At 43.9% G+C, this 24,853-nt stretch overlaps 1 protein-coding gene across 1 annotated transcript in view; it reads left to right on the forward strand.

Moving 5' to 3' along the window:
* Nucleotides 1-24,853, forward strand: part of Ppp1r14c (protein phosphatase 1 regulatory inhibitor subunit 14C) — an 89,570-nt gene that overhangs the window by 57,368 nt on the left and 7,349 nt on the right. Inside the window, exon 3 of the mRNA XM_036169213.1 lies at nucleotides 1,110-1,142. Coding sequence (XP_036025106.1) covers nucleotides 1,110-1,142 — 33 coding nt within the window. The remainder of the gene's footprint in view (nucleotides 1-1,109; nucleotides 1,143-24,853) is intronic.

Below are 24,853 nucleotides of genomic sequence, written 5' to 3' on the forward strand. Positions count from 1 at the left end.
TGGCTGTTGGCTGTCCCCAGTGGCACATGGTGACTGGAGCCAGTCAAAGTGCACATTTCACTTCATTGATGTGATTAATGTGTTCATAATTACTAGTACCCTGGGAGTGGCAGGCAGCCTCTGTCCCAGTGATTACTCCTTGTGTGTAGATTTCATTTGGAGACAATGTTTTTTTAAAAAAATGATAAAGTAGACACCAGTTCTATAGAAAATAAAATGGTACACAAAATACGCTGAGAACTTGAAAGGGGCTATTTTTAATTGTCCTCTGATTCCCTCTTCCTGCCTGGTTCCCAGATGAGTGAGAAGAGAAGAACCTAAGACCATCGATGGCTGAATCATGGCCAGAGCCCTCTCTCCATGTCCACAGTGGTTGCCACCATCTTGCATAGGCAGGGTCTCAGCTTTAAGTATGTCCAGTTTAATATGAAGCAGGTAGGGAGTCCAAAGGGAAGGGTGTGTGTGTGTGTGTGTGTGTGTGTGTGTGTGTGTGTGTGTGTGTGTGTGCAGAAAGAAGTATTTTAAAAAAACCCATCCTTTAAAGCAAGCTCTGCTCAGTGAGGCATTTATAATCTGGTGAGGGTTATATTTGATTTTCAAAATGTGATATCCCCTCCCCAAAATAAGTCTTTTGTAAATCAAACACTTTATGCAGTATATATATATATACATATGAACCCACACCAAGGACAAAACATGGCTGCATATGAATGACATTTTTGTATCTTAGCTGACCGAGTGCTACTGAAGTAAAATGTGACTGTGGAGAGTCAGTAGGAAGTCTTGACAGAGCGCTGTAAAATAATAAAGATGGGATGAGGAGGCTGGTGAGAAGGCTCAGCCATTAACAGCGCTTGCTGCTCTCCCAGAGGACTAGAATTCAGTTCCCAGCTCCCATGTCAGGTGGCTCACAACTACCTGTAACTCCAGCTCCATGGGATGTCCGACATCCCCTGTGGTCTTCATAGACACTGCACTCATGTGTACATACTGCATAGACATACCCATGCACACAATTTAAGATAAATTAAGAAGAAATGACTTTTGATTTCACTTTGAAGATGATAGATTTAAAAATAAAAACTGACTTTCCGTGTATTTAATTCCAGGAAGCGCTGGTAGACTGCTATAAACCAACAGAGGTAAGCAATTTATTCTGCCTAAGTGCTGTGTTAGAGTTGGTTTTTGTCAAATCAATTTGTCTGTTTTGAAAGCTAAGCTACAGCAAGTGAATACAAATTACCAGTTCCCACCCATGAGTGCCTGTGTTCTCACAGCGCTATAGCTTCATTATCTAAGCCTAAACCTGTTCAGTTCAGGAAGATATGAATGTAACAGTGTGTGCTTAGGTATTAGAGAAAATCTCCCCTTCACAGAAAATTGTGAGGAGGTGCAGAGTCATTATAGAGGGGAATATAGCTTATGACTTTAATGGGTAAGCATTTTTTAAAAAAATGCTTAAAACCAGGGCTGGAGAGATGGCTTAGCAGTTAAGAGCATTGGCTGCTTTTCCAGATGACCTGGGTTCAGTTCCCTGCAGCTACATCACAGCTCACAACCATCTGCAACTCCAGTTCTAAGGGATCCAATGCCCTGTTCTAACACCTGTGGGTACTAGGCATGCACACAGTATACATACATACATGCAGGCAAAAGAACACACATAAATTCCCTTATTAGAAGAAAAAATGTTATGCTTTGTCTGATTATTTCTCAAGTGATATTCATTGGCATAAGAAACAATGGATAGTGCTGATTAGACCAAAATATTTGATGTAGAATCTAAATGATTAAAAGCAAAAATAGGATAGATATTAATGATTTGATAAGTTATAAAATGATTAGCCTCCCCCAACCAAATACTTTCAATTTGTTCTTATGGTAGATCAGAGAAATTAGAAGACCCATCAGGTGTTAGGGGGTCATTTTACGTCAAAGCGATGTTTGTAACCCTTTTGATTTTCTAAGTAGTAAGTTATGGAGAAAATATGCTTTTAGGGCTGTGTACATTTGAGTCTGAAGTGTTTTATGATCATTTAGTTTAAGAATAGATATCAGTTTGAGCTAAGTATTTAAAGCCTCCAGTTTTGATCACATCCTATGGACATTTAAATGTTTTATTTTTGTCTATTAAATGTGTAATTTTGATGACTATAACACACATTCATACTTTTGAAAACCTCCAAATATTATAAGACCGAGAAAGCAAAGGATGACTCCCCCCTCCTGTCTCTCCAGAGGCATATGTTCTACATTCATATACATTTACTGCTATACTCCTAAGTGTGTATTTCTTGCTTTTATTCTTCATTTATTGACTTGAGGGAGGAAATGATAGTTCTCTTACTATTGACATAATTCCTTTCCCTTCATCCCCTCAATAAAGTTATACAGCAGTATTTCATCAGATCAATAGTTGAAGTCTACAATATAATGAGTTAAACAAGTGTTTTCACTACCAATCCAACGGTACACTGGGACCATGGCTCCTTTTGTGTGTGTATTCGTGCCTGTGTGTATGTGTGTGTGTGAGAGAGTGTGTGTGTGGTTGTGTGTGCCTCTGTGTGTGTATGTCTCTGTGTGTGTGTGGGGGGGGGGTTGTGTATGTCTGTGTGTGTGTGTGTGTGCCTATGTGTGTCTGTCTGTGTGTGTCTGTGTGTGTGTCTGTATGTATGTGTGAGTGTGTGTCTGTGTCTGTGTCTTTGTCTTGCCTGGAGTTGATAACTCCCTGGCCTTTGACTTAGTCTGGCCCCTGCTGTTGTCTCTGTGGACATCCCACTGCGTTTGTCTGTCGGGTGATATTTTCCAAGTGCCCACTGCTTCACTCTCGCCCTTCCCCCCTTTCCTGTGAGGATTTTAATGGGGTGTTTTAGTTTTAATTCTGTTTATTAATGGGCCTTAATGGGGTGAGCAGGCTGCCAGTCAGACTTTTCATGCTGGTTTATGTGGAACGAGAGAAGGTCAATATAATCGCGAGTGACATAATAATGTTGCTCCCTAAAAATTACATCATGGTGAGCCGTCACTATTGTTGCCATAAATACAGTGTTTATACAACACAAATCTCACACTTTCCTGAGGATGGATCCCCCACTTTAAGTGGTACATGATTACTTGGGTGTCTTTTCCGCCCCCGGGGAGATTCAGGTTTTATCAAATTGGTTGGTCTAACACTCCCTGCTGGAAGGCTGCCATCTTGACTTCAGGTTTTCTGGAAACAGAAGGAAGCCTGAGAACCTCCCTCCTAAGCTGTTTGGGGAGTAGCGCTCATCTACAGAGTGTTGGAAAATGAATAGGAATTGCAACAACTTGATATTTGGAGCAGAGTTTAAAGCTGGCAGGTTAGACAAGGTTGCTAGGGACGTAGTTGAGAAAAGAAACGAGGACTGGACACGTAGCTCAGTGTGGCATGTGCAGGGCCGTGAGTTCTAGTCCTGGTGCTGAGGTAAAAAGAGTCCTGCAGATGGGTAACCTGCGGTGTGGGGAGGCATTGGTTGCTGCTGAGAACAGGATTGGTAGGTGCAGGGTGTCCCTTCTCAGATGCTCCCTCCCTTTTTGTTCTGTTCCCCTCTTAGCTGGATAGCTATTTAAATGAGAAGGATGGACTGGCAGGTTTTATTTTGATCGGCCACATCGACAACACCCCAAACAACCCTCTTTGTGTCCCCTGTTTTTGCTGTGTCTGGAGATCAAAATCCTACAGTGGTTCACAGCTATCCAGATAAATGAATGTGGAAGGTCCTGTTCCTGAAACAAAACTCATCTACTTCATCCCCCCGCCTTTTGGTGTGTGCATTTGTGTCTACCTCCTCACATAGGTGCACATGTGGATGCATGGAGGCTAGAGATCAGCCTGGCCTGCCATTCCCCAGGTGCTGTCCACCTCAGCCTGGTTCTGTGGTTCCTTGGTTCTTTGAGGGACAATCTCTCACTGGCCTGGAGCGTTCCATGTGGGCTAGGCTGGCTGGCCGGCAAGCCTTAGGAATCCTCTGTTCTCTGCCTCCCCAGGGCTGGGATTAGAGCGTGAACTACCACACAAGGCTGGAGGTTGAACTTGGCTCCTCCACAGCAAGCACTTTGCCAACTGAATTATCTCCTTTGCCTCAACCCCTGCTCTTGGTGTGGAGGCTTAGAAGAAACAAAAATGCAGCCTTTGACTACCCCGAATGGAGGGAAATGAGCTGGAGTTCACAAGCGAACATCCCTGGATTCTTTCTTTTTAGCTCACGGTTTCGAGGAATAGAAATGGGGCCAAGTGAGGGATTCTGTTCATTGATCCTAAAGGATCCTCTGAGAAAGGTGGAGGGCTTTGCCTTTTAGTGTGTGCTCATATGCCACGGTTTGCGACACCTGGACCATGAGAGAAGCTACTGGCTTCTCTTTTCTCAGAGTTAAGTAGTTCATAGTATATCAACTTACATTGTCATGTTTAATCTGCACAGCCATCAGTTAGAGTACAGAGGATTGGGGTAATTTGTCTACAGTGCCAGAGCAGTCAGCCAGGGAGCCAGTACTTAACCCTGAGGTCTCACACTGGGTCTTGAGCTCTGTCGTCCCATCCTACCAGTCCTTATAAGTGCCTTGGCTTGCTGGGCAGTAGTAGTGCATGCCTTTAACCCCAGCACTGGGGGGGGGGGGGGGTAGAGGCAGGCGGATCTCTGTGAGTTTGAAGCCAGTCTGGTCTACAGAGCAAGATCCAGGAAAGGTGCAAAGCTACACAAAGAAACCCTGTTTCCAAAAAAAAAAAAAAAAAGTACCTTGCCTCAGCAAGAGATTCATCCCTTAAAAGGGTGTAATCCAATCTGGACTAGATGCTGAATAATTTAAGCACCCCTTCCTCTTTTAAAGCAGCCCTCTCTGGAGGTGCTGGATTTGATCAAAGTTACTTTATATACAATCATGTCATTTGGAAGTCTGAGTTGTAAACAAGGTGTCTTTGCTGATGGAGATAGATTTGTGTACAGCCTCTTGCTGCACAGAGAGGGGGCATGGGGGAAAGAAGAGTGGGTTTTGAGTTGAGTCTTCAGGGTAGAGCCAGCCAGTGCTGTGTAAGCTTATGTCATGCTCTCAACCTCTCTGAGACTCCATGTCCTCATGTCATAGAGGCTCCTGTAAATGGAAGTACCGTAACTGTCCCCCTGCATTTCAGTAAGGCTTATTTGCAGTGATACTTTTAATAGCAGTAACAACAAGAATAGCTAATTGATTAATAAGCTGGGCATCAGTCTAATCACATCTCATGTATTGACTATATCTTTATGAACAATTTAAACATTTATTAATCATTCATGGGTTTGTATTTTACCTAGACTTAGATTTTTCAGAGCAGTTTAGATTCACAGTATAATAGACCAGAGGATATAAAGATTTACTGCCTACACCCCCAACCTCCTCCATTATCAACATCCCCCACCAGAGTGAAACATATGTATAGGTCCTGATGAATCTGCATTGACACATGGTAATCACCCAAGTCCATGGGCTACACTACAGTTCACACTTGTTCTCTGTACTGTGAGTTTTGGGGAGTTTTTGGCTTGTGTTCATCATCAGTGTCCTACAGAACAGCTCCACTACCCTGCATTCTGCCTCCTCATCCCTTCTTCCTTCCTGGACCCCAACACTGCTTTCTTTACTATCTCCACAGTTTCTCCAACTTGTCATCCAGATGGAGTCTTACAACATGTCTCCCCTACACGTTGGCTTCTTCTTACCTGTCCATTTCAGTCTCCTCCGTGTCTTGATAGCTCACTGACTTTTAGGTTTAGATGATAACCCCAGGTCTCAACATTCCGCTCACCCATTGAAGGATTTCTTCTTTGCCTTCAAGTGTTAGCAATGCCGCTCTGAATTTCTTGTGCAGATTTTTTAATAGGTTTCCATGGCTTGGGGGTAAATTCCAGGGAACATGATTGCTGTATTGTATCTTAAAGACTATATTTGAGTTTGTGGGAAACTATCAGATCCTTTCAAGGTAGCCAGATGGTTTTTTCATTCTCATCAGGAATGAATGTTTCTCCTGCACCAAATCCTCCCCAACATTTGGTGTTGTTGGTACTCTGCATTTTCAGTCATTCTGAGAGGTGTGTGTAGTGATGTTTCATTGTTCTAATCTAAATTTTCCCAAGACATGTAATCTGGAGCACCTAATTGTATATTCATTTGTTAGCTATGTATTTCCTTGAGGGAGAGATATCTAACGAGGTCTCTGGCTCATTTTATTTAAACTGGGTTTGTTGTTATTGTTGTTGATGAATTTAAAGATGTATTTACTTTGCTTTTATTTTATGTGCATGAGCATTTTGTCTGTGTGTATTTAAGTCTATCACATGCATGCTGTGCCTACAGAGTTTTAAATGGAACATTAGAGTCCCTGGAAAGGGAGTTCCAGGCAGCTGTGAGCCACCATGTGCGGTGGTGGAAACCAGACCCAGGTCTCCTGTAAGAGCAGCAAGTGCTCTGAGCCACTGAGCTGTCTCTCCAGCTCTTGTATTGAATTTTTTTTTTAAAATTCTTCATGGCTGGCTATATAGATTGCTGGCAGAACAGCTGTGTATCATACACAAAGCGGGGAGAGTAGGAAGCGGATTGATTAGTTTGGCCTCCAGGCTTTTATTAACTGGTATGTTGTTTCAAGGTCTTTTTTCCCACTCTGCCTTCTCCTTCCATTCTCTTTGCAGTGGCTTTTACAGACCAGAATGGTTTATTTTAAGGAAGCTCAGCTTATCAATCCTCTCTCACATGGATTTTGCCTTTGTTGATGCTAACACTCATCACCATGGATAACCATTGTTGTTTTCTCCCGAGATATCTTAGAGGAGTGTTCTTGTTTTACATTTAGGCCTAGGCTTGGTTTATCTGAGTTGATTTTTGAAGAGACAGAAAGGATGTGTCGACATTATTTGCTTTTATCTTGGATGTGCATGTCCAGTTGTCTCAGCACCATTTGCTGAAAAGTTTATTCTTGTTTCACTCTATTGCTTTGGATCCGTTATCAAAGATCAGTTGACCATCTTTCCATGAGTCTATTTCTGGCCTATCTATTCTGTGTCATAGATGGGTTATTCTTTTTTTTTCCACAAAGCCACACAGTCTCAATTACTTGTGCCTTATAGTAAACCTTGAAGGTAGATAGCATCAGTTGTCTAGTGTCATTCTTCTATTGATGTTGTGATAACTGTTGCCAGTCATGTGGCCCTGCACTTTAGAATCAGCTAGCAATAACCACAAAAGAACTTATGGAGAGTTTTGAGTGGGATTGCATTCGATCCGTAGGTCAAGTCGGGAAGAAAGGACATTTTGACAATAGTGTATCTTCTCACCAATAGACTTGGAATCCCCCCCTGTCTCAGTTTCTTCAAACCCCATTGCTGTGATGAAATAACCTGACAAAAACAAATTCACACAAGAAGGGGTTATCATGGTTCACAATTCGAGATGCTGTCCATTATGGAGGGGATATCGAGACTGCAGGAGCTGGAAGAGGCTGGTTATATCACACTCCTACCAAAAGCAGAGAGCTCAGATCTCCCTCTCCATTTTTGTATGTTCCAGGACCCTACCCAGGGAATAGAACCACCCACAGTGGGAAAGCCTTCACACCACACTTAATCCATTCAAGATAATCTCCCATAGGCATGTCCAGAGGCTAGCCTAACCTAGATAACCCCTCACAGGTATGCCTATAGGCTTGTCTTCTAGATCCTACCAAGTTGACAGCTGGCACCAGCCATCAGGCCTGTGGTCTGGTTTTATTGATATAATAACCTCAAGCTTAGGGATTATTTTCTTTTATTTTTTCTTCAATACAGGGTTTCTCTGTAGCTTTGGAGCCTGTCCTGGACTAGCTCTGTAGACCAGGCTGGCCTCGAACTCACAGAGATCCACCTGCCTCTGCCTCCCGAGTGCATGCGCCACCACTGCCCAGCCTTGGATTCTTTCCTTAGCTGTGTCCAATCTACTCTTGAGCCACCAAAGGTTGCCCACATTTCTGTGAGCGTATTTTTCATCACTGGGACTTCCTCCCTATATTTATAGCTTTCTTTGTGTGCTGTCTGCCTATCTCCCAGAGCCTTTGGTATAGGACCATAATTGTCTTAGCCTGCACAGTTTCCTGTCATACGGGAATCTGATTATGGTGGTTGCTGTTTCTTTAAATTGTGGCCTTTGACCTTCTCATTGTCTTGTAGTTTTTTTCTTGATGAGTTGGGTACAAGAGACTGCTATCAGTAGTCATTGGGAATATAGGTCTGGCTGGGGAGGGAAAGTATTCTACAGCCTATGGACACAGTCTCAGACTTTCCGTGAGCTCTTGTCCCTAGATTGGAGAGTTGACCAGGTCCCCTCAGTCTCCACATTAGTCCCCTACTGCTCTTGCTCTAGCCTTCCAACCCCTCACCCCAAAATATATAGAGTCAGCTAGAGTTGTTGTTTTTTTTTTTCCTTCCCCCAAGTTCCTTTGATTCTAGAAGCACAAAGGATTTTCCTCTGATGTTCAATGTAAGGGCTTGGCAGAACTCACAAAATGATGCCACACCCAGACCTGAGTCCCTCTTGAGTTTTTTATCTCTCCAATAACTTGTCATTTGTGGTTGGGTCTCCTCCCTGGGTGTTGGTCCCCATGGAGACTGCTCCCTGTGGTTTTCTACTCCATGTTGTGATTCTGTGTATTCACCCACCAGTCTCTCTGTTCATGCTATTGGTTTTCCTATGGCCTCGCCTCTCTTACAGACCTAAAAAGGGGTTGCTGATCTTCCACTGTTGGTTTTTCACTACTTTGTAGGAAGGAGTGGCTGTATGGATGCCTCTCAATATCGGACTGGAAACAGGAAGGCATATTTAATCTTGACAACATAGCTAGGAGATGGCCTCCTCTGTTATCAGTTAAGGAATCTGAGACATAGAAAACTGCCAATGGCCCCAAGCTTGTCTGTGGACAGGTTAGAGTATGTGTGGAAATCCATACGGTAAAGCTTAGTACACAAGAGGGTATAACCTGCTTGCTGAATTTGAATCTATATAAAGTAACATCCCACTTACATGCAAGCATGCAAAATGTGCCAATTGACCCATTACATTCTTCAGTTGCTAATGACAAAAAATGATTTTCAAATCTGCTAATTTCTCAGAAGTATATTGTTTTGGGCATGTCACCCTCTATCATATCTTTTCAGCTGTGGTTTCCTCCTCTGTATGCCACAGACTAAGAAAAGGACTTCCGTTTCTTCACTTTGATTTCTATCCAAACTATGGCCTCTTGACATACCTACCTTTCCTGACTTGACACATCAAAACTCATAATGTAATTGGGGCCAGCTCACTGTATAGTGAGTGGGTGGTAAGATCTGTGTTTTGAAGGGAGAAGGTGAAGGCTGGCACAAGGTTGCCTTGTGATTTTTACACATGTGTCATGGCACAGCTGTGGCTATATTCACACATAGAAATGCACAAGGAGAGAGGAGAGAGGAGAGAGAGAGAGAGAGAGAGAGAGAGAGAGAGAGAGAGAGAGAGAGATTTAAAAAACAAAGAGTGTTGTTTTGAGTTCTTCCCCATGAGTAAATGTCATTTGGGATGTAGTTGATATAAAAACAGGTCTGGTTTGAGTAAGCAAGGAAAGAGGACATTGTTACACAGCATTACATGGTAGGACGGGGGTGATTCTGCTTTGGGTTACTTGGGTTGAGGAGTCAGTATGCCAACCTGCTGGAGTTGCTGGGACCAAGGGAAGGTTTGGGCAGGTACTGTCAGGCCAAGTTGAGCCTCTTTCCTTAATTCTCACTCTTTTGTGTGAGTTTCAAATCTTAGGATCACGTAAGTGTGCCTCTATTATATTGGGGCAATGCACAGAAGATGTGTTTGTACATGCAGGAGGGGTCCGCCCTCTGGACTGCAGGGCTCAGCAAGGCCAAGGGTGGGCCGTTCTGAGAAGTGTCCACTTCTAGCGAAGATGCCACAGCTCATGGTATAAACACCAGGTTTTCCTTTCAATGCCTTGATGCCGTTGGCTCTCCCAGCGGCTGTACTACAAGCTCGCCTTTGAACAATCAAAGCCTGTCAGCTGCCATGCAGCCAGAGGTCCCCGGGATGATTCAGCCTGAAAGGCAGTGGTGGTGAGAAACATTTCCAGGTTCTAGTCATCTGTGGGGTCAGCGAAATGTCAGGGCTGGGCCGTGGTAAATGTGCTGTGGTTTATAAACAGAAACTGACTGGTATTTTCTGAAAGACAGCCTACCCTCTTGTTCTTTTCTTGCTGGCAGTTAAGAAGGCAGACTCTCATTGTTCAAGCCTGGTGCATGTCACTTTTCTGAGGGGCTTGGGTGGTGGCCAGGGTTAACTCATCCTGTGTGTGTCAGATCTCTGTCTGTGCAGCATCCTATTAATCTGTCTTGTAGGTTGTTTTCTAGTTTATGCTGACATGGACTGACCTGTGCAGTCTTCCTTGAGCAGGCTAGGGCGGAGAGGACTGAACAGAGTATAGACAGCACAGAGAAGCTCTGTGGGTGTCTAGAGGAGGCACAACATTGCTTTACCACAACCTCGTTACTCATTTGCTCAACCAATGTTTACAGACTGTAACTAATTTAAAGACAGGGACTCAACAGTGAATACTCACCACTATTGAAAAGAGATCTCTTTAGAGGGCAGCTTTGGTGGGAATTTAAATGCTCAAAAGAGTACCAAAATAGGAAAGAAGGCTCATCACTCTGCCAGCCCATCAGAGCTTTTCTAAGCCAAAGTGGTTGTCTGGGTGTGGCTTAGAGGAACTGCTCCAACACCCTGGGGAGGAAGGGGGAGGAAGGGGGCAGCCACACTGCTCAGCTTAACTGCTCTGAGTTCTCAGGCAGGAAACCCTGTGTTCTGGCCCTGTTAGGCCCTCCCCCATATGGATCCCAATGAGACTTCTTCTAAAGAGACATCAGTCTTGGGGTGTAAGAGGGACAGAGCTTTATTAAATAAGAGACTAATGCACTGGAAACTTACCCTTTAAAGGATATCACTCCGCACCCTTCAAAAAGATGCCCAGATAATTTCTTGTATATCACTAATTAATAAAATGATGCTGCTGAAAGACAAAAATCACCATAAGCATGGGTTTACCAAAAAGAAAAAAAAAAAGAAAAGCTGCCACGTGAGCTGGAGAAATGACTCAGTGGCTAAGAGCATGGACTGCTCTTCCAAAGGTCTTGAGTTCAATTCCCAGCAACCACATGGTGGCTCATAACCATCTATAATGAGATCTAATACCTTCTTCTGGCATTCAGGCATACATGCAGGCAGAGCATTCATACCTAAAACAAACAAACAAACAAACAAATAAAAATTTTAAAAAGATTTTTTTAAAAAAGAAAGAAAAGAAGAGCTGCCACTCTCAGAAAGATGTTTTTGAGTAGAGACAGAACTGGACATGTTCAAAGGAAAGCCATTGATGTGACAGTCCAGAAGCACTGTAGAGTAACAGGGCAGTGAATTCTAAAGGATTGGTTTAGTCATGAGATACACATGAGGCTTTATTAGATAGCCTGAAGGATCTCGATCCCTGAGTCCCCTGACTGTTAACTGCACATTTTCATTCCAAGCCTTTTATGTTGTTTTGTTCTGAGATTTTTATATAGTCCAGGCTAGCCTCAAAGTCACTACATAGCTGAGGATGACCTTGAACTTCTGATTCTCCTGCTTCCACCTGCAGAGTGCTAGGGTTATATGGATGCACCATGCTTGGCTTGTGTGGTGCTGGGGATTGAACCTAGGTCTCAAGCTTGCTAGGCAAGCATTGTGTATCCTCAGACCCCTCTTATTTTGTATGCTCCAGGCCTCCCTGCCCAGTGTGTGCTGGAGCTGGCATTTGGGCTGACATTTAAAATAAGCACCATGCTTCCTCTTCTCCTTGTTACTTTTCTCTGTACTCCAACCAGGGAAACATCAGCTCCCTGCTGGGATATCTAGAAAGCCCATTAAGATTGTTCTTATGGAGAAAAACCAACCTGGAAGTGTTCGCTGATGTGGAGTCATGGGACAAAGTCTGAGTTTATTTCCTGTTTAGTAAAGATTCAGCACTCTACAAAGTTAGAGGACTGTTCACAGGACTGTCATCACTGAAAAACCAGTTGCAGGTTTAGGGGTGCCTCGGGCCAGCTTTGGGTTTGTGGATTGATTCGCTAGAGGAGCCCACAGAATCACTAAAATCTGTTATATTTAATTGTTCTGATTCATCCGGTCAAGACAACAGATTAAACTCACAGAAGGGAAGAAATGCAGGGAGTTAAATCTGGAACATTCTGGACATATTGCTTCTCTTCTAGTTCTCTCCTCCCAGTGGAACGGACAGTTCATTTTCTCATCAGTGATGTGTAACAACATATGCGGAGAAGCAACATGGGAGGCCCTTCTGAGCTTTGGTGTTGACATGATGGACCACCCACGTAGTTGACCTAGGTCCCCAGGTGAGACTCTGTGACCCAAAACCCCCACTTGAAATCACTTTATTAGACCATTTTGACCCAAAGTAAATAAAAAGACTGTTGAGGAAGACATATAAGGAAGGTGACCTTTCAGGAGGCAAGGGCAGAGGGCAGACCTATCCTTTGCCACATATTCTTAGATCCCAGGTGTGGTAGTTTGAAAGAAAATGGCCCCCAAAGGGAGGGGCACTATCGGCAGGTGTAGCTTTGTCACAGTAGTGACCTTGTTGGAGGAAGTGTGTTACTGTAGGGGTGGGCTTTGAGGTCTCATACATGCTCAAGCCACACCACTATCACAGTCTGTTTCCTGTTGCCTGCCTATCAACATGTAGCAGCTCCTTCTCCAGCACCATGTCTGCCTGCATGCCGCCATGCTCCCTGCCATGAAGCTGATGGATTAAATCTCTGAACCTGTAAGCCAGTCCCAATTAAGTGTTTTCCTTTATAAGAATTGCTGTGGTCATGGTGTCTCTTCAAAACAGTAGAAACCCGAACTAAGATACCAGGTGAGCACAGAGAAGTGACGGGTGATGATGATGATGGTGATGATGATGATGGTGATGATGGTGATGGTGATGATGATGATGATGGTGATGATGGTGATGATGATGATGGTGATGATGATGGTGATGATGATGATGATTATGATAACAACAGTAGTAAAAGGAAGGAGCAGATGTCCTCATAGGAAGAACCACCCACATCTTGCTTTGGGATATTTGCCACCCCCAGCTAATGTTGTTTTTATAAAACACAGACTTTATTTTCTTTGTGCTGGGAGTGGAACTGGGGACCTTGCTAGTGTGAGGCTACCACTCTACTACTGAGCAGTGTGCCCAGCCCTAAAGCACAGCTTGTAAAGAGAACTGGGCCCAGGTGACGTTCTCTAGTGATTGGTGGTGACTTTGTGGCCACTTCTTACTGTTAAGTTCAAAATGATCACTCTTACCTTAAACACGGCCCCACTTCTCTCTGTGTTTAGAATTACACGGACGTAAAGAAATAGGAATCAAAGACTATTGAACATGAGGCATTTGAGAGTTCTGTATCTTTGGCAAAGAGGGTCATGATAAAAAGAAAAGAGGTATGTTGAGTCACCACAGCACTGACTTCATTTTGTGATCTAGACTACCTCCTGTGCCATGGTGATTAGTCTGAAGTTGTTGACACATCAGAAGAGAGCCATTTTAGGAGAGGAAAAATCCTGAGGATTGTGTAAACTGAACCCTTTCTTAGAACAGTGGGATGGCCCTACAGGATTTGTGCTGGACCCTGAGCTACAGAAGCAGACTTATTCTCCGATCATTGTCCTTGATGAGCAGCCCGTGTAAGCCACTTACATTTTTACCCTGAAAGGAATCTCAAACCCACCCTAAGGGGACACATTCTGGTTTCCATGGGAATCTGTGCTTCCTAAATTGCAGTTCTGAGTCCCCAAATAAGTGCCTGTTTGTTTCACAGACCACGTGAGCAAATATTGAGACGTAGCAAACATTCCTGTGGTGAAATTACTTTAGTGTCTTTAGTAATTAGAAAGTGGGAGATTATAATTTCTTTTTTTTTTTCTGTCCTGTTGATCTCTTTCCATGCCTAGAATACTTATGTGGATTTACTTCGTGTTGCTTGAATTGTGAATGCCAAGATTCCAAGAAACCCACTAGTAATTGAAGAAAGAGTTACACATCCAAAGGTTGAAAATATGGAGTACCAGTGAGCTCGCTTGCTGCATGTAAACACAGCTGAACTTGGGGTGAAAAAAACAAACAAATCCATCTAGGAGCAGTGGTTGAACCTCTGAGATTAAGGGGACTGTGTTCACAGCAAAATGAATTCACCTCTCACTGCAGATAGTACAGAAATCAAGTAGACAACGTGGTGTCTGTGGCTTGGAGTTAAAGGACGGACATCAAAAATGTGGTTAAGGCCTCCGGGAGTTTAGGTTGGCAGAAGCCACTGTGACAGCACTCACAATAGATCTTACCTGGAGCAGATTCCTTAAGCCTCCTTTTAGATAGTGAAAAGCAGGACCCATTCTGGCATGCCTGCCAGCATGGGGATAGAATAGTCATCCTCCCCTGGCCCCCAGAGGAAGCGAACACTCAATTGTTTCAGTGATGGGTAAAGATGGAAGGGAGCTTGCTGTAGGGCTGTGATTGTTGGGAGCATATCCCAGCATCCCCTGGGCTGAGGACATCTAGAAGCAGGGTTCTTCCATGGTGACTCTCTGTCTCCCTTCCTGGCATCCTAGGCAACTTGCATAGTCAAGGTAGTGAAATTTTGAAGTGATTTTTTTTTTATAATGTCTAGCTGGTTCTCTGTGACAAGGTTCGGTTACTTCGAACAGTTTCCTGGTGTTACCGTCCAAAGAGGCGCGACCCAGCCTTCCATTCTTCTCACTTACCTAAACTTTAGTGAACTGGGGAAGTTCTGCCCTTCACCCTGTTCGCACTTTGCCTGATTCTTAATTCGGTTACTATTTTAGTTAAATTTCTGTTGCAGTGATAAACATCATGACCAAAACCAATATGACCACGCCAACCACTTGCCAAGAAAATTACCCAAGATCTTACCTACGGCACAATCTGATGGAAACATCTTCTCAGTCTCTTTCCAGACAACTCTAGTTTCCTCCCAGTTGATGAAAAGCTCATTAGTACAAACTTGCACTTGAAGCCAGTTGTGGTGAACACCTGGAATCCCAGTACTTAAGAGACTAAGGCAGGAGATGGCTGAAGTTAAGTCTAGCCTGAGCTACATAGCAAGACCCTGGCTCACAAAACAAACAGAGCAAAAGCAAAAATGGCAAACTAATAGAATCCCCCCAAAGAATCCTTTAGACTTCCAGTAAGTCGGCAGTGAGCCTGGGCCAGGGGCGGGTGGCTCTTGTCAGTGTGCAGTTTTAGGGCCAGGACTATTCTTGGAACATAGCGGGAAGAGCACACAGCCATATGGATGTGGGCAGGATTGGTGCCCCCTGTGTATCTCACCCTTAAGAATTCTCATCTGTTCTCTATCTCTACTCTTGGTCCTTCAGTCTGCTTCAGGAGTAGGTAACATTTTCTAGAAAAACAGGTTGAACATCCGTAGTTCCTCCAGGCACACTTTGTTAGAGCTTGCCTCCCTGGCACAGTCATTGTGGCTGGTGACACCATTCTCCAGGGAGTGACTTTTTAAGAGTCCGTATATTGGGAAATACTTCTAATTAAAGAGTTACTGTTTAGTATCTATTCATCTTCTTTCTAAGTGGCTTGGAATGCTGGAAAGGATGACCTAAGTCATCTATAGAGCAGAGATTTGTTATTTTCCAATTTTCCAGGGACCCATCTTCTTCGAAGCAGCATGCTGTCACCAATGAGCGAAACAGATTAATTACTTTGAATGACCAGGGAAGGCCTCCCAGACACCTGGCGATGGTGATAATTACAAAGCATGTGTCCATCTGCTGCCTCTGGCCCAGGCTGGGGCAAGCGTGTATGTGGGCAGTGGGGGCGGCTGCTGACAGCCAAAGGGCCCAGAAGGGATCGGGGGAATGAGGTCTCAGCGTAGACATGGTACAAACATAGGAGCTAGAAAGAGCCTTCTGTTCTCGGGGCTGCTGCCAGGGCCCCTCAGAACCTGCCTTGACTTCATTTTCAGCATCCAGAGAGCTGGTGACTTCGTGCTTTGGGAGTTAACTTTCCAAGCTCCTGGGAATGCTAGGCTTCCCGTTGCTGTGTTGATTCCCCGTCCCGTCCCTGCCCTGCCCTGCCATGCCCTCCTCTTCTCTCCCCTTCCCTCCCTTCATGCCCCTACCATCCTGTCTTCTCTACTCTTCCATCGCTTTTCTCTCTCATTACAGAAAGGACTCCCCAGGTCCCACTCTTTCCTTTCTCTCCCAGACTCATTACTTATCCAGGCTTAAAGAAGTACCCCTGGGGGCCTTCAGAGTTCCCTGGGTCACTGGATATTTTCTATGGCTTTTCCCCTAATGGATATCAAAGACATTAATGCTGCCCACCCCACCCCCAAAAAAGTCTATGTATTTTCTCTCTCTCTCTGTGTGTGTGTGTATGTGTGTGTGTGTGTGTGTGTGTGTGTGTTTTGCTTGCTTGTATGAGTGTGTACCACATACATGCCTGGTGCCTATGGAGGCCAGCAGTTCCCAACCTTCCTAACGCTACCACCCTTCAATCCAGTTCCTCATGCTGTGGTGACCCGCCCCCAACCATAAAATTATTTCATAGCTACTTCATAACTGTAATTTTGCTACTGTTATCAGTCATACTGTAGGATATTTGATATGCAGGATATTTGATATGCAATCTCTGTGAAAGGGTCTTTTGACCTCCCTCATGGTTGAGACCCACAGGTTGAGATAATGGTGCTCTAAATTGACATCCTGTTTTCTGAGGCATTGGTACTGATTAAGTCAGACAGTACGTGAAATGCCTGGTGAGCCTGGCACGTGGACCAGGCTTCTTAAGCTTTTTCTACTTGTAACCTCCTTCACCTGAGACGTTTTTCCACACCCATTATTAATATGACTTACTAATAATAAGTCAGAAATATATTTAAAATAATCATTACACATGTAGCTTAGCATTTGTAAATGATTCGAGGAATTTGCATATGAATGAGATCCACATGCCTTTTGTCTAACACAGTCCAATCCGAAGATTAATGTGATGCTTTCACACTGAAGAACGACAGTAGGGAAACACGAAAAGTCTTGTTTTCTGCAATTAAACCATTGTGTTCTCCAGGAGCAAAACACTGTGTGCAGTTAAACCAGTAAAGTTCATAACAGAAAGCAGCCTCAAATCTGAGCCAACAAGCCCATCAAGGCTACATGGGAATACCCTGTCTTATATATATATTGAGAACACCTCTATGCACAGTGCAAAATGTGACTGTTTTCTGGTCATAACCAAGGCTGTGGTGGAGTAGTGGTATATAGCACAGGCAAACACTGCCAGAAATCCCTCGGCTTCATTACGTGTCGATGGTTAATTAAGTTTTGGTTGCTGTGAGTTCAGAAATGTTTTTAGTGTTACTCACTTTTCACAAGGCCCACATTCATTGGAGTGACCCCCACAAGGTACCACAGCACACAGTTTAAGAAGCATTGACCTGGAAGGTGCCCAGTGAGTTGGGATCTGAGTCTGAACCTTAGGCAGGTGCTGAGTGCCAGCGGGACATGAACATGGTACAATGCCAAGCAAAGTGCACACACTGTAAACTAAAATAAATAAAGACTAAATGTGAGGCATTCTTAGATGCAAAGGTAGTCACTAGCACTGAGCGGGAGGGGCAGGCGGGCGCAAAGGTTGTTTAGAAAAGTGTTCACTGGAGATGAAAAGTTTTTTGGTTGTTTTAAAAGAAGCCAGTCTAGCATAGTGTGGCATTCCCAGGTTCATATTCAAAAGAAAGAGCTGGAGGTAGGAAATGGTGGTGGTGGTGGTGCAGCTGTGTGTGTGTGTGTGTGTGTGTGTGTGTGTGTGTGTCTGTGTGTGGTGTGTGTGTCTGTGTGTGGTGGGTGTATGTATGTGTAAGTGCATGCATGTGACACATGTCTGTGACACATGCCTATGTCTGTGTGTGGTGTGGATTGTAGTGGGGTGGTGGCTGTTGAGAAATGCTTATGAAGGAATGTTTCCACATTCACTTCAAGCTCCTCATAAAAACTCGCAAGCACACTCACTTGTAACACCTCGAGAGGGAAAGTTACTTAACCCAAGTAGATTTGTTAGCCACTGTCCTTCAGATTGTGAAAGGAGAGGGGAAAAAGCAGGAGCCTGAGGAACTGTGGCCCTCTGGAGGTGCTGGGGGAGGCTAGTGTGGGTCTTCTCACAAGGGCAGCTTCTGGGTCTACTGGGAGAAACATTTATTTCCTCAGCCGTGGTCACTGGTGGCTTGCTAGGAAAAAGCCCTTGTGCATGTGTTCTACCCTGGGTCCCTCTTGGGTGCCATCATGTATTTATTTACCTTCATCACAAACCTTACACACAGGGCTGTGGGGAGACAAGCAGCATTTTCTTAGTGTAACATGCTCTCTGTGGGAATTTGTATAGGCTGTGGCATGGCCCATACTACGCTGTTTCGTCAGAATACTTACAAAAGTAAATGTAGTCCTGACATCTTGAGAGTGGGGGATCTAAGAGCATGTGCTTGCCTCAAGCAGGACTCGGGGGTCTCTTTGCTGTGTCGATATAGCTCAGAAGAATAAGAGAGCACAGGTTGGAGGTGAGAGGGGATCAGCCTCACTTTTAGGACAGCCCATTCTCAGGATAACTCAGGATGAGTAATCCACTTATAGGATAACTAATCCACTCTTAGGATTATGCCATTATTCCACTCTGAGAACCTCACAGCTCACTCGCCTCTTCTGGGCCATTTCTCTTAATACTGTTATAATAATTGTCATTAAAATTCAAGATGAGTTTAGTAGGACTCATTAAAACCAGAGCAGACTGGACATAGTCTTAAATTTGGTATAGAAGTCTTGATTGTGATGGTGGTGTTACTTGGACCTCAGGGCATGGTGGTTCATTTACTCACATTTTCAGAGGCCTCCATCCCCAAGCACTGGGCCCTTCTCGATCAGCCATCCTAGCAGTAGGCGTGTGTTGCAGAGAAACTCCTGCATGTTATGGCTACCAGGGAAGGGAGAGTACCAAGAACAAGATACCCTGTGAGCAATTCTTCCAGTGAGGCTCCATTTCATAAAGTCTCTAGCACCTCCCCAAATAGTCCCACTGGCTGGCAACATGCTTTTGACATAAGAACCTTTAGGGGAACACTTCCTTCCTAGCCAAACCATGACAAGGATGAGCATTTGCACAACACTTAACTATGATCTGGCTTCTCCTAAACACATCTCACATGCGAACTTGCTGATCCCTTCCAGTGACCTCGAGGGCAGTTCCACCAACATCTCTCCCTCTTACAGGAGAGGGACACCGAGTAAGTGTTTGTTGTGTGACTTTTCCTGGGGAGACAAACAAATGTCTATTCACCCCAGAGAGGGCACCAGAGACAGCAAAGAAAAGTCTCCCATACCCAGCACCAGGAACCTGTGACTTTATTGGGTTGCTTACAGGACTCAAAGGAAGCTGTGTCATTGAAATCTCCCTTAACAGTGACAGCCCCGGAGAGCTGTAACCTGGAGTGCCCAGCATAGCTCAGAGGCAGCTGGCTGGCAGGCAAGTCTTCCTTCTCCAGCTACTGTCACCACATATATAACCCAGGGACGGGATCTTGTGAATCTGGGCACTTCTTTTGGAACCTGGTACTTTACACGGGGTCCTCTGCTCCCTTCAAGAGGGGATGTTCCAAGCTGGAGGGGACTCAGCTATGCAAGAGTGCACAACCTTTGAACCCAGCAATTCCTGGATCAGAATCACTTTTCCAGGCCATGCAGTTGCACCATTTATTCCCGAGTGTGTACAGAGCAACTCCTTTCTTCTAGAATAAGCCCACTATGGCTTTTCAAGGCCTTTACTTCAAAGATCCCATGTTTGCAGCCAGGAGTCTTTATCTTCCGTTCTCTGCTTCTTAGGCCTCAACTCACTTTCCAACCTTCAGCACCCCAGGCTCCCACTTCATTAAAAGCACCAAAAAGGTGTCTCTGGCAGCTGTAGTTTGCCCCGCCCTCTCCAGTTGGCCATCGACACAGGGAACAGCTGGAGGGTGATTCTGAGATGGTGCCAGGCATCTCTTAGGTGGTACTTTGGGAACATTTAAGCAAAACCTGCTGAAGCAGCTAGAAATAAAATACACAGTTCATTTTGAAATGGGGCTCAGAGAAAATATTTGTTTGCCTTTTAAAAAAATTGTGCCAGTTAACCCAAACAGTCATTCAATGGTTAGGAAACAAAAACGGCCGGATCTTAAAAACTACCAGGAGATGGCTTGCTAGTACAAGTTTCTTTCTTCCTGTCTTTTTGTTTTGTTTTGTTTTGTTTTTTGTTTTTTTGTTTTCTTTTTCAAGACAGGGTTTCTCTGTGTAGCTTTGGAGCTTGTAGCCTATCCTGGAACTGGCTCTGCAGACCAGGCTGGCCTCAAACTCACAGAGTTCTGCCTCCTGAGTGCTGGGATTAAAGGCGTGTGCCACTGCTGCCTGGATAATACAAATTTCTTAGAGAAAGAAGGGGGAAGTGGGCAGAGAACGCAAAGAACAAACATTTACTCCAAAGCAGTGTCTTCTACCTTTCCTTTTCCCTCTCCCCCCTCCCTCCTCTGTTTTCCTGCTCTTTCTCACCTCTTTTTTTTTTAATTTTTTTTAATTTTTTTAATTTTTTTAATTTTGAAACAGGGTCTCACAATGTAGCCTGACTAGAACTCATTATGTAGACCAGGCTCTTGTGGAATTCATACAACTCCACCTCCCTCTGTCTCTCAAGTGCTGAGGTTTTGACCTTGCACCACCATGCCCCAAGTGTAGTCATTCTTGATTCTGTAACCCTTAAACTCACCAAGCATCTCCTCTTTCAGGAACTCTTGGGACTGTGACCCTTTTTTTGCCCTGTCACCAGAGAGAGTCCAAGGAGAAGATTCAGGTGCTGGCCGACATGAGCTGTCCCTCTGCCAGTGGGCACACTGAGCACTGTACCTCATGCCTTGTTCGATGGTTCTATTTCTGTATCTTCCCCCTTAGCTGGCCTAGGAGGCCCTGGAATACAGGATTTCCAAGCACTTCCACTACATAGCTCAGTACTTAGGACAGAATCTACCATCCAGTCCACTTAGGACCAAGTACAGGCTTAGACCGTATTTATCCAATTCAGATGGCATTAACAGTCCTGCACTCAAATATTTGCCTTATGACTTCAGATGGGTAACTTGTACTGGAGAACAATACCAATCACTGTTAGTTTTCTTCTTTCTTGTGTCCAGCCCACCCAGGGTCAGATCCCAGTACAGAATCCATATCCACCAGGGAGCATCTCATCCATCATCACTCATCCATGTTACCAGGGAATGAAAGTCCCCAAAAGAATGCCTTGCCCCTTTTGAGTATTGTAAAAGTCATGTCCTTTGTGGGTAGGGCTTTGCCTTGAATGGCTTTTCACTTTCCTGTGGGAATCCTGCAGCTTGCAGTGGGAAGCAACTTCCATGCATCCTTTCTCTCAGCATGTTCAATGCATGGGGCTTAGGAGAGAGGAAGCCACATAAAGGCAGTGGTGAATGGCCGGCCTTGGAAGCAGCCTGTGTTTTTAAATAAAAAGGTGCACAGAACACTAACCGGTATAGAAAAGTTCTAAGCCATAAAGCAGATTTTACATCAGCAGGGATTCAAGTCATATAAATATATTCCTCAGCAACAGTGGGGCTAGTTATAAGTCAGTAGTGGAAAGACCTTGGAAAGCCCTCCAACAGAGGAGAACCAAAGGGCACATTTCTAAATAACTCACACCCCAAATAGAGGGACATGAGAAGATGATTTGAATTAAATGCAAATGAAAGCCCTTTGTCTCAAAGTGTTGTTCAAGCCGAGAAGGAAACAAATATCATGAAGTATCCTGCTACAGCATATCTTCAGTCAGTCTGAAGATGTGGCTCAGTTGGCTGAGGGCTTGCTTAGCATGCATGAAGCCCTGGGTGTCGTCCCCAATACCATAGAAACTGGGTGTGCTATCAGCTCAGCACTAGGAATGTGAAAGCAGGCAGGGGAATCCCGAGTTCAAGGTCATCCTCAGCTACACAGTGAGTTTGATGCCAATTTGGGTTACAGAAGACCGTGCCTCAAAAAAACAAAACAAAAAATTAATTAATTAACACCTATTACAATTTTCTCTGAGCTTATCTCATCTAGTCCCTGGATGAATGGATCCAGCCTTGAAAGGACCGATTAGTAGAGAAGGTGTGCCAGAAACCAGGTAGAAGGGCACACGTTTTAATGCAGCTATTGTTTGTTTGCCTTTCTAAAAACCAAGAAACGAGTTAAGAAGTAGGGAGAGCTGTGTCCGACAGTAAGGGGACAGCAGAACCCAGACCCCTGTGGTCACAGATGCCCCAGATTAGCAAGTATTTGGACACAGCGATCACCCTTCAAAAGCCAGCGTCACTCCCTTGGGAAAGCATGAGAGCACACGTTCCACCCACTGTCACCCACACATAGAAAATAAACATCCAGACTCTTTTTTCCCTCCCCGTTTTTTGTCGTTAATCTTCCAAATTGCAAATAAATGGTGATGCATCCACTTGGGAATTCAATGTGATGAATGTTCATGGGAAGTCTCTGTGTTTCACACCTGGCTGGGAAGCAGGAACAAAGGTGTCCCCTGAGGGTTCGGTGTGAAGCCGCAACGTGAAATCTGTGTGCGGCTGTAAAAGTTGACAGAGGCATGGAAATGGGGTGTCATCCTCTATGTAGAGTCACACCAAGTGGTGGGCGAGGGTCCTGTCAAGCTCCAAGGCGGCAGAACAAGAGAGCCATGGCGTTGTAGGAAACAAGCAGGAGTGTGTGGCATAGACTGTGGCATGCTATTAGAAGAGAACTGTGGGAGTGGGGAAGCTGGGACTTTCTGGAAGAGTGTGAGCAGAGCATAAACTTGTAAGCTTATTCTAAAATTTGTAAGGTAATTCATAGGACCTATAATGGCCAAAACCATTTGGAGAAAAGTCACCCAAACTGGCAGAATGACATTACCTAATTTCACCAGGACTTACAGTTTGTATTTGCAGAGGCAGTGTGCTATTGTTATAAAGATAAACAAATAAATAGTAGCTCTTCCATACCTAACTTATGCCAAAGAAGTGAAAGCATATTTCATTAAAAGACTTACGTACGTGTTTTAAGCAATCTTATTTGTAACAGTCTAATGCCAGAAACAACATAGATTTTCATCAGTAGGTGAATGGATGAACCAGTTGTGGTACATCTGTAAAATAGAATACTACTTGGCAATCAAAAGGAAGGAACTCTTAATATATACCACAATATAGCTAGATCTCAAAATAGGCTGACTGAAAGAAGTTAGATACAAAAGTTATGATATTCTAGTAAATGAAAACTGACATAGATGCAGAAAACAAAGCTGTGTTTTTCTGGGGATGAGAGGAATTAGAGAGTCATGAAGAAATTTCTGAAGCTGGGTATGTCTATTATGTTGATTTTTTAGAGCAGTGGTTCTGAACCTTCCTAATACTGTGACCCTTTAATAAAGTTCCTCATGTTGTGGTGACCCCAAACCATTAAATTATTTTTGTTGCTGCTTTATAACTGTAATTTTTCTGCTATATAAATTGTAATGCAAATATTTTTGGAGATTGAAGTTTGCCAAAGGGGTCATGAACCACAAGTTGAATGAAAACCTCTGGTCTAGATAGTATGCTCGTGGTAATTGTACACTTTAATATATTTAGCTTTGTAGCTTGTTGATTAAACCTTAGTAAAGCTGGATTGGTTTTTGTTTTGGTTTGGTTTTTTATTTGTTTTTGTTTTGTTGTTTTTATTTATTTTTAAAGAAATCCTTGGGAACCTCTTAGGGATGGGGGCTTCTTTTCTAACCATTATGTTAAAGTTTCTCTATTCCAGGACACATTGACCCTTTCTTACCCAATCCAGAGGCTTTGTCTGCAGCCAGAAGTTTCTCCAGATGAATCTCTCCCACCTGTGGTCCCACAGCCACTTATAAAATAATCACTCAAAGGCTTCATATTAATTACAAACTATAATGCCTATGGCTTAGGCTCATTACTAACTAGCTCTTACAACTGAACTCAACCCATTCCTATTAATCTATGTTTTGCCACATGGCTTCATGGCATTACCTGTCCTCTCACATCTTGCTTCTCCTGTTGGTGGCTCACAGCATCTGCCATGACTCCACCCTTCTTCACCTCTCAAATGTCCTGCCTAACCTTATTCTGCTTCACTATTGGCCAAACAGCTTTATTTATCAACCAATGAGAGCAACACACATTCACAACATACAGAAAGACATCCCACAGCATTTGTCATTTGTCTCTGTCCTTCATTTACCCAACATTTTTATTTGTTTAATTTTATTATTATTATTATTATTATTATTATTATTATTATTACTATTATTATTGTTATTTTAGCATAGGACTTTACTAGCACCTCTGCCTTCTAGAAACATATTCTTCTTTGGGCTCTTTTACCATTTTCTGTCTGCTTCCCCTTCCTACCACTTGTCCCCTGTCTTCCACCCATCCTCACTTAGCCCACAGCCTCCAGCTCTGCTCTTCCATCTGCCTACCTGTGCTCACCCTCACCCCCAAGGTTTCCTCATCCTGCCCTTCATCTTAAGGCATCACCATCTGCACTGACCCATAGAATTTTCTGGTATAATATAAATATTACCTAGCTGACCACATTGTATTGTCTGGTATCCATATGAGTATGGGTTGCCTAAAATGTGGCCAGTGTGACTAACAAAAAGGGCTTT

The sequence above is a fragment of the Onychomys torridus genome, chromosome 19, assembly GCF_903995425.1.
Source record: "Onychomys torridus chromosome 19, mOncTor1.1, whole genome shotgun sequence".
Taxonomy (NCBI): Eukaryota; Metazoa; Chordata; class Mammalia; order Rodentia; family Cricetidae; genus Onychomys; species Onychomys torridus.